Source organism: Leishmania braziliensis, chromosome 8 (assembly GCF_000002845.2).
Source record: "Leishmania braziliensis MHOM/BR/75/M2904 complete genome, chromosome 8".
In the NCBI taxonomy this organism is placed as follows: Eukaryota; Euglenozoa; class Kinetoplastea; order Trypanosomatida; family Trypanosomatidae; genus Leishmania; species Leishmania braziliensis.
This window is the reverse complement of record NC_009300.2, coordinates 255745-266264: the sequence shown is the minus strand read 5'-3', so window position 1 is coordinate 266264 and position 10520 is coordinate 255745. Positions and strand designations below refer to the sequence as shown.

Here is a 10520-nt window from a genome sequence, read left to right as displayed (position 1 = left end):
TCAGCCCGCCACGGAGCCTTTCAGGGCGGCAGAATACGATCTCCCCCAGACCTGCCACAACCCATCCAAGGTCAGCATCCGCTTCTTCTCCTGGCAGCGGGCGTGGGCGGCCCCCACCAATCCGCCGAGAACGGCCTCGAGGCGGGTGCTGTGGGCAGGGTCTTCGAGACGATGGATGCACTCCGCGGACACCTGCACCCCCTCCCTCCGCAGCTGCATGACTGCATCACCCGGGGTCAGAATCTTCACGTGCGCAGGACGTCCGCCCTTTCCCCAGCCTCCAAAGCCTATGGTGCGCAATAGCTAGCCGGTGCCATCGGGGTTGGGCTCCTCGAGCGGGAGGCCGCGTGAGGCTTGGCCACGCATGAGAAGCCCGTGCACGGCTGCTGGCACGGGATCGGCCCATCGGAGCTCAGCGGAGACGGGCCCCCCTGCGCCATCAAGGCCGCGGCCGCGTGCAGTGCATGTCTCTCTGGCACAGTCCCTCCAGCGCGCGAGAGGGGACGGGAATAGAGTGGGACCAACTGGAGCGTGGTGCGATGGATGCGCACGTAGTCCTTTTCGTTGCGTATTCCCACCCGCGGCTGGTGCACTCGCTTGCCGGCTTAGGATGAAAAGAAGGGCGCGGAGATGAGAAACAGTACCAGCGTTAGCCGCCAGCATTCACTATCCACCTCCGACCCGCACCATCATGTACGGATGCGTATAGGTCGATATGCACGTATGTGTAACTCCGCCAATACATTACCCACTCACTGCGTAAGTGAGCCCCTCTGTTCAACTACTATTCCCCTGCTGTACCTGCAGCAGCAGGGGAGTCTCCGCAGCCGATGAGAGACCTTTTCCTCTTCTCTCCTACTCGCCTATCGCTCTGCACCCCACCCCGTCAACAAGTATTCCAGCAGAGACCCGTACTTCCACACACCTGCCAGCCCCCACGTCACAGTCCTGCACTGTGCAGCAGGGCGTTACTCCAACGGCTGGCCCTCGACGCACGCCGGCAGAGGCTGCACAACTGCGTGGGCCTCTGCACAAGCACACAAGAAACGAAATCCACGCCCTCAGTCTGCACACGCTTGTCTCGTCCACAGCCTAGATCAAGATGCACCACGCCGCGGTGTGGAATACCCGCAGCGGGACGCGCCACACGTCCTGCACCGGGTCGCACAGCACAAACTCCTGCAGGTATGGCTGCGCAAGCACCGACACGTCCCTCAACGGTGCCACCGTGCAAGCCATCGGCGAAGGCACCGAGACCAGCTGCTGGATCGCCGTGCGGGCCGGCGAGCCCAGAGAATCCCAGTGCAGCCTACAGCCGATGCACCGCCTTCCTTAGCACCAAACTTGCGTGCGCCACAGAGTCCACTGCGCGCTGGCACAACGCAGCATACAGGTCGACGAGGTCGCTGATGATTGTCTCCACCGCCCCCACAAGCTACACCAGGTCCGGCGCCTTCAGCATATCCACTTGAGCGAGCGCCTGCACGCAGACTGAGGGTCCAGTCCAGCCGATATCCAGCTTTGGTGAGGACTCCTTCGAAGGAGTGAGGGACCTCATAGACACCTCCAGGAGGCTATGACGAGCCTGGTAGTCGCCTGTCAGACTGACAGCCTCGCGGTAGGCCGTGACCAGGGCGCCGCCCTCCCCCACCTTCACCACCGAGCACGAAGCACGATCGTCTCCCATCACATTAGCAGCGCGTAAAGCGTCCGCCACAAGGCCCAGCATGCCCCCGATACCCTTTCCTTGCTCACGCCGAGCGCCTCGACGGTACCGCGCAGCCGTGCCCTCGGTGCCGCGGGCACACCCCCGCCTTTGGATCAACGGCGCGGCCTCGGAGAGGGTATCGGGGGCTGCCTGGAGTTAATGGCCCCGCTTCTGACCACGGGAGCCCTTCTGCTAGACCGCGGCACAGCGAAGCCTCCGACCCGCGCGCGGTGCAGCACACCAACTGCGCTGCGGTAGTCACGCCCCCATGGCGCCCTCGTGCTCACGCCGTCCCGCGCGACCCTTGGCACACGCACTAGCAGCGAGAGACCCACCTCCCCAGCAGGCGCACCCGCCCAAAAAAGTTGACAGCAATACCCCCAACGTCGCGCGGGGCGTGCACGCAGGTGCTCAGCCACCTGACCAGCTCCAGCAGCCTTGTTCTGCGCAGCACCTTCGTCAGTAGTTCCCACAACACCACACCATCAGGTGCCACAGAGACCTCCACTTCGCTACTGTCTGTCAGCAGCGAGTGGGTCGCACAGCCGCTCACCGCGGCGATGGTCGCTCTCACGTATATGCGGGGCACCACCACTGCGCCGTGACGCCGCCAGGACGGAGTACACCGAAGGAGCCTCTCTTGCCAGCCCGGAGGATCGCCAACCCCACACGCCGTCTCTGACACTGCGCTGTTGTGGCGCCCGAGCCCCACAGGAAGGTCCACCAATACGCTCGCCGGGTGCGAGCGCGCACAACAACCAGCAGCACTTCCAGGACGCCCCACGGCTTCTTCATAGGACGCCGAGGCCCCGCACTACCGTACGCCCAGAGCTGCGCTGACCGGAGTGTGGCAGCATGACGTGTGCGCAGCCGCCACCAGCGCTCCAGAAACACCAGCAATCACAGAACGAAGAGACCTCAGGCGATGCGGCAGCACCACCTCTGCAAGGCACCGCGCACAGGCCGATACCCACATTGTCTTTAAGCACCACGTTCAGCCACAACACGAAAAAGAATACCCTAACGGGCGCATGTATGCCTCTGGCTGTGGTGTGCTGACGCCTGCATCCACCTCACAGCCACCACCCTGCAGAATATCCTTTTTTCTCTAAAAAGCGCATATGAAACAGGCGCCAAAGTGCAGCACAGAGGGGAAGACGAGGGAGAAAAAGTACAAACAAATTCAGTACTGTGACGTTGCAAACACACACGCATAAATACACAGACATACGCCGGTGTGCACGAGCGCGCACACAGCGTAGCCCCACCACTGGCAGCAGCACAGGTATTGGCGTCTCTCGACCCTTCCTCTCGGAGGGCGGAGCGGTGGCAACGGCGGCGGTGACATGGTTGGAGTAATCGAGTACAAGAGCACAAGCAAGAGTGAAAGGCAAGACGCGCAAGGGGACGTAATGCGAAGCAGAAGAACGGAAAAAGAGCCTGAACGAAAGAAGAGAGAAAAGCACGCGCTTACACACCGCCTCTCCAAGCGGCGCCAAAGGGAACCGGCCGGGGAGGAGCGCCAAATGCGAGGCGCTCTGCTACGCGCGTGCCTATACTCCCCCCCTCTTTTGTTTTATGCTCTTTACATCCTGGCTGTTGGCCAGAGACAATTGCATGCGCGTATGTGTGCACATCTCACTCCACTACAAGCAAGGCAACAACTACGCACGCGCACAGCCTCAGCCCACACACGCCTCTGCTGCACTGCGGCTACGCTCTGCTCCTCTAGGACGGACCGCCTGCCGCCGCAGCAGGGCCACGCGCCATATGGACTCGTCCCCGCCCCCTCTTCGGCCGCGTGCGGCGCGATGGGTGTCGGAGGTGCCAGGCTGACCCGCACACCTCGATCCACGCGGAAAGCGTCCAGGGTCCTGCTCAAGGGCGGGGCGCTGGCGTCTGCCGTGCAGGTGGGCAGGGGGTGGTCCAGGCGCACGCCGGATGAGAGCGACGAGGAAGCACGCCAGCGACAGGGCAGGGCCATGTGAAACCCCGTGCCCTGCCTGTATGCCGTGCTTCGCCCCCCATTGCTTCAGCCCGCGGCATTGCACCAAGCGGCGCGGCGACACGCCACATCGGAGTCTGGTGGGCTCGATAGCGCACCTAGACAATAAAAGATGCAAGCAAACAGGGGAAGGGAAAAACACACACAAGAGAGGTGAAGAGAAAAAAGAACACAGCAGGCACCAGTGCACACGCGCGCACACAGCGTAGCCCCACCACTGGCAGCAGCACAGGTATTGGCGTCTCTCGACCCTTCCTCTCGGAGGGCGGAGCGGTGGCAACGGCGGCGGTGACATGGTTGGAGTAATCGAGTACAAGAGCACAAGCAAGAGTGAAAGGCAAGACGCGCAAGGGGACGTAATGCGAAGCAGAAGAACGGAAAAAGAGCCTGAACGAAAGAAGAGAGAAAAGCACGCGCTTACACACCGCCTCTCCAAGCGGCGCCAAAGGGAACCGGCCGGGGAGGAGCGCCAAATGCGAGGCGCTCTGCTACGCGCGTGCCTATACTCCCCCCCTCTTTCGTTTTATGCTCTTTACATCCTGGCTGTTGGCCAGAGACAATTGCATGCGCGTATGTGTGCACATCTCACTCCACTACAAGCAAGGCAACAACTACGCACGCGCACAGCCTCAGCCCACACACGCCTCTGCTGCACTGCGGCTACGCTCTGCTCCTCTAGGACGGACCGCCTGCCGCAGCAGCAGGGCCACGCGCCATATGGACTCGTCCCCGCCCCCTCTTCGGCCGCGTGCGGCGCGATGGGTGTCGGAGGTGCCAGGCTGACCCTCACACCTCGATCCACGCGGAAAGCGTCCAGGGTCCTGCTCAAGGGCGGGGCGCTGGCGTCTGCCGTGCAGGTGGGCAGGGGGTGGTCCAGGCGCACGCCGGATGAGAGCGACGAGGAAGCACGCCAGCGACAGGGCAGGGCCATGTGAAACCCCGTGCCCTGCCTGTATGCCGTGCTTCGCCCCCCATTGCTTCAGCCCGCGGCATTGCACCAAGCGGCGCGGCGACACGCCACATCGGAGTCTGGTGGGCTCGATAGCGCACCTAGACAATAAAAGATGCAAGCAAACAGGGGAAGGGAAAAACACACACAAGAGAGGCGAAGAGAAAAAAGAACACAGCAGGCACCAGTGCACACGCACGCACACACAGGCAGGCAGACTCAGTTTTGAATTTCAGAAGAGCCGTCCAGCCTCGCTTTCCATTATGCGCTCCTTTCTGCTCTCCAGCTCTTCCGCTATGGGTGTAGGTGACGCCTCCGATGAGTCCGTTCCTCTGCTTTGTAGTGCTGCCTGTGCTCTCCGCACCTTATCATCCCATCTCCCTCGCCTGCAGGCACAGAAAGAGGGACGCACGGAGGAAGCTGGCGGCACAGGCAACAAAGAGACGAGAGGCGCACGCACGCATAGGCCTCATGCGACTGATGCCGGTGTGGAACAGAGAGAAGGGCGAGCGAGAGAGCTAGAACAGAAAAGCCAAGCAGCAATGGAAAAAGAAACGTGGTGCGGCACGGGTGGACACAAAACGAAAGGAGAAGAGGAATAAATGGTATGGAGGGCGCTTGGTTAGTTTTACTTACGCGGCGGTGCTTTCCCACTTCATGCAAGGACCAGGAGCGCGGCTGCGTCGCAGCAGCATGACAAGGACAAAGCGGAGGGGTGAATTCACGCACCAAGGGGGAGGTGGCCCACAAGCGCGTATGTGCCTGCACACACGCACACGCAGCGTGGGGGATAGCAGGTCGAGAGGCGGCGCGCGCCAACCACGAAACACAGCGAGAAACGAAAGGGAGGCGGAAGTGAGCAAAGGTCAGAAAGGCGAGGAAGGCGCGAGCACAGAGATCGAAGACCACGCACGTCAGCACACGCGCCACGCACTCTTGCCCGGCGCGAAGTTGCCACTCGTTCCATGCTGAGCCTCCCCCGTCACCAGCCTGACCTCCTCTCCTCCACCGTCTCCCTCCCCTGGCCCCCGCACCCCTGACACGGCGGGGGGTGACCTCTTGGGCACCGACGTACGTGCGTGCGTCAGGCACAAGGAAGATACAAGAGGAGGACCTGCCATCTCCCCACCGGCTTTGCGTATGCAGTTGTAGGTCTCTGCTGCGTGCAAAGACGCAGGGCCTCTTTTCTCCTGCGGCCTTTGCACACAGGCTCGCTGGATTCCCACGTACCCCACCGCCCGTAGCGCGCCATCTTCCCCCCCCATCACCCCTCGCCCGTCGCCGCTTGAACAATCCATGCGGTGTGTCTGAGGGCGAAGGAAGAACGACAGAGGCTAAAGAGGCACGCGAGAGCGACGCCAGAGAGACACGAGATCGCGACTACGAGGCACGGAGGGGAACCAAGGCGGTGTGGCTTTGCGCGTCTCCTTCCTCGGCGTGCCTCCGATGCCCCCTTGCTTGTCCTCTCTTTACCATGGTGGCTACTCTCCTCCCTCCCTCCTGGCTCATTTTCCCTTGCGAATCTCCCCGCCTGCGACAACCGCGTCGTCGCCACGCTTCAGCCTTCTCGTTTTCATATCCAAAAGGGTGCGCAGGGAGAGCGTGAGGAGGGGACGGAGATTCCGTGAAGGCAGTGAGGGTGAGGAGCACAGAGGGGGAGGTAGCGTGAATGGATTCGTCCCCGCCACGCCCGCGTCGCCATTAACAAAGCGCAGGCTGCCGTGAAGATAAACAAAGCGCGCAAAACAAAGTAGAAAACATAAACCCACGAAGAGACACACTTAAGACGATAGCAGGGGAGAGGGGGGAAGTTATGAAAAAGAGCTCGAGATTCTCCCCCACGTGCCATTCTGCCATGAGCAACCCAGCAGACGCCCACACGCACAACAACGTCACGTGAGAGGGAAGAAAGCACTCGACAAGAAGAACGCACCGAGTGCATTACACAAGCAGAAAAGGGGAAAAGAGGCGCGAAGGCAAAGCCGGCGCGACCGGCTCCCTGACATGTCTGCTGGAGGGTGTGGGAGCGTGTCTGCACCGCCCTCAGAGCACATCAGCATCGCCGCACACGCACGCGCGGGAAGGCAGCAAGAGAGACGCCGGCGAGTGGCAGACGCGAAACCGCAGCAGTCGCTCCCTCTCTTCTCTTCGCTGGCATCGACTCCGCCACAAGGGCGTTGTTGCGACGGAGCGCAGCTGCTGTCAAGGCCGTCCACCACCTCCTTCTGCCCCCCCCCTCTACTCTTCTTGACTGTTTTCTTAGGTCACGTACAAGTTCTTGTCGGAGCCGTTGCTCTGGCACGGGAACAGCAAGAAAAAGATGTTGATGATGTCCAGGATCCAGGCTACAATCAGGAGAGCGAAGCCACTTCCAAAAGCGAAGGTTACGGGCAACTCTGTGCAAAAGGTGAGGTTATCATACCGGGAGAGGACGACCATGGGCGCCCATGAGAAGGCTGAGGTGACGATGCCAACAATGTTGAGCAGCAGGCACCCCCAGCCAAGGGAATTGTAGCAGCACATCGTCATGAAGCCCAAGAGAGACGCCAAGCCGAACACAACGATGGAGACAAGAGCGAGCACCCGAGCGGTGTGGAAATGATCTCGGGCAAAACTGCAGTGCTTGAAAAACTCGTCCAGCGACTTTACATTCTTCATGTCAGTGCATCTTTCTTTCAGACCCCAGTAGGTGAGGCAATAATCTGAGTTGGCTGAGAAGTATTCGTTGACATGAAACATGTCCACCAACGACCCGGACAGTAAAAACATGAACGCGATGAACTGAAGGATCGCGTAGACAAGAACGCCAACGCCACACTCCATTTTTGCAGGTGGACAGCAAAAGAAGCTGAGAACGGTAAGGCAGAGGTGGGGCAGCGGACAGAGCGGCACAGGGGTAGGGATGGCGCCACAGAGCTGACGAGGGAAGCGGGGGGGGGGGGGGGGGCAAATGGCAGAGAGGGAGAGAGCGATAGAGAGTCGAGCCTCGGTAAGGATATGTCTTTGGTAGGGTTGCGGGTGTGTGGGGGACGGGGTGAGGGGGGAATATAAGGTGTATAAGCAGGAGTGAAAAGAGGGAGGAGAAAGGGGGCGAGGCAGGACGATGTGAGGAAGAGAGCGGTGCGGAGACGCGCAAATGGGAGTGCGGGAGGTGCAGGGCGGGGGCAGAGGGGTCACTTGCTGGCAGACGCGCTAGAATAAGGCGAGGAAGCCGGTGGCTGTGCGATACGCCGCAGCGGGCGCGAAAATGTGCACACGCAGAGGAAAGAGGTCCACGTCACACGCCACGGATGCGGTGCGTGACAGGTCACACACCACCGCCAGTCTGCACATCGGCTTCGGCCCTTGTACTCTCGGTGGTTGTCCGTGTCATGCCCATCCTCCACTATGCCCATAAAAGAGTCTCATGCGCAGCAGCAACAGCACCACACTGCCACTACCTCGCCGCCTGCATTCAAGGCGGGCACGGTCAACGTAATGTCGATGTCCTGAGAAGGACAAACGAGCTGTGCATCGCCTTCTTCGCGTCTCCCCTTTCGAGTCGACACGTCCGCAGCAACCAGCGGAGGACGGCGTCGGTGAGTACACACACGCAGACACACCCAGCTGCCGGTATGCATGTCGAGAGAGACGGCACACGCACGGCTGCCCGCCTCAGCTCATTCGTTCTCGGCGTGTTGTGACGCGTCCCCTACTAAGCGGGAGCCGGCGGTGCGCAACACTGTGCTCCTGAGGAGCCAAACGTCCTGCACGAAGCTGCAGAACACCACATCGCGCAGCAATAGGCAGCTGGGGTCGCTGTCGTCGAGGCCCTCGTGCTGGCCATCGTCGTAGGGCTACTGCGTTAGACACTCCTATCGCCGCCCCAAGCCGCCTGCAGCTCGCGCACCGCACTGGGAAGCCTCCGGTTCCCGTACGTCGTCGGCGACACACGGCGCTGATGACCGGCAGCGAGCAGCCCATCCAACCCGGTGCTGTCTGCGTCCACGGCACCCAGAAACGCCTCCATGCCGATGGCGTCAAGGCGATGCTGTATGCACCCCCACCCCTGCGAGCGGTTCAAGTTGGGGACCGTGTAGACGTCCAACCGCGGCAGCAACGTGCTCGTCATAGCCAGCGACCCGGGCGGCAGGTTGCCCCCTTCCGCAGCCTCGGCACAATCACCGGCATCTCACCAGCCGTGACAGACTCAGCCATGTATAACATGCCTCGGAGAGGAAGTCGAGCGTGTCGCCACAGCCCTCGACGCGTGGCACAGCGACCTCTCACCACACCCAAAGCCCCGAGTGGCCACTACAGCTGCGAGGGCGACGCCGATGCCTAGCTGAAGAAGCACCTGCCGAGTCCAGCGCTCCAGTAGCACCCGGCGAAGGTGCTTCAGCAGGCCGTGTGCCGTGTTACCGGTCAGCGGTGACAATGTGGTTGCTGGTGCTGACACCAGTGCCGACGAGAGCGATGCCGATGCCTTCGCACTCACCGCGCGCGGGGCAGCTGGTCCAGCGGCCGCAGTCCATATACGGTGCGCCGAGCACACGCATGGCTTGCCCCCGGCACGGTACGTTCAGGCCGTGAATGAGCAGGGGAGGGCTGTCTCCTGGATCCTCGGAGGATCCCTCGCGCCTGCAAATAGCCCGCACCGTGGGCAGAGGCTGCGATGCGGCGGGCCGCTTACTTCCGGTGCGGCGGCGCGCACTGGGGCCTGCTCTGCACCTCTCCGCTCGGCCTCCCATGCCACCTGGAAAGTGCGCTGGTCCAGGCTGTGCCCGTCGTGGCGCGGCAGCTTGCCTGCATTCAGCTGCCTCAGGGCGGAGGACAAGCTCCAGACGAGCACCCGTCGATCCTCTTCCGTGGGTGTCAGCCCGCCACGGAGCCTCTCAGGGCGGCAGAATACGATCTCCCCCAGACCTGCCACAACCCATCCAAGGTCAGCATCCGCTTCTTCTCCTGGCAGCGGGCGTGGGCGGCCCCCACCAGTCCGCCGAGAACGGCCTCGAGGCGGGTGCTGTGGGCAGGGTCTTCGAGACGATGGATGCACTCCGCGGACACCTGCACCCCCTCCCTCCGCAGCTGCATGACTGCATCACCCGGGGTCAGAATCTTCACGTGCGCAGGACGTCCGCCCTTTCCCCAGCCTCCAAAGCCTATGGTGCGCAATAGCTAGCCGGTGCCATCGGGGTTGGGCTCCTCGAGCGGGAGGCCGCGTGAGGCTTGGCCACGCATGAGAAGCCCGTGCACGGCTGCTGGCACGGGATCGGCCCATCGGAGCTCAGCGGAGACGGGCCCCCCTGCGCCATCAAGGCCGCGGCCGCGTGCAGTGCATGTCTCTCTGGCACAGTCCCTCCAGCGCGCGAGAGGGGACGGGAATAGAGTGGGACCAACTGGAGCGTGGTGCGATGGATGCGCACGTAGTCCTTTTCGTTGCGTATTCCCACCCGCGGCTGGTGCACTCGCTTGCCGGCTTAGGATGAAAAGGGCGCGGAGATGAGAAACAGTACCAGCGTTAGCCGCCAGCATTTGTTTCTGTCCGTGCAGTTTTTTTGCGATAGCCTCTGACTATTTTCAAAAGGGAAATAAAAAAGGCCAATAGAGAACACGATTACTCCACAGCGAGCAGAAAGGATCACCGACGGTAGATATCACACCTCTGCTATCTCTTCTTGATTGCTGCGTGTGCGAATTGTTTCACGCTCATGGAGACGTGTAAGCAGTCCTCGTATTCGTTTTTTTTTGTGAGTCTTGTGTGTGTGCGTATGTGTTCTGCGGAGGTGGGCAACACAATCGCTATTACATTGCTGTGCTTTGCTGTTGATTCTGCATCTCTGCTCTGTTGGCGCTACTTGCCGCTCCCTCTTTTCTTT

At 61.5% G+C, this 10520-nt stretch overlaps 1 protein-coding gene and 1 pseudogene across 2 annotated transcripts; both read right to left on the bottom strand.

Annotated features, from left to right (window-relative positions):
* Positions 1–940: 940 nt before the first annotated feature.
* Positions 941–1831, bottom strand: LBRM_08_0690 (annotated as a pseudogene). Its single transcript has one exon. A coding segment is annotated over exon 1 (891 nt).
* A 5090-nt stretch (positions 1832–6921) lies between these two features.
* LBRM_08_0680 (amastin-like protein) lies at positions 6922–7485 on the bottom strand (the record flags this gene model as incomplete). The annotated part of the gene is made up of 1 exon (XM_001562077.1): positions 6922–7485. One exon carries the CDS (start codon positions 7483–7485, stop codon positions 6922–6924), a length of 564 nt encoding a protein of 187 aa, XP_001562127.1.
* Between the last annotated feature and the right edge of the window lie 3035 nt (positions 7486–10520).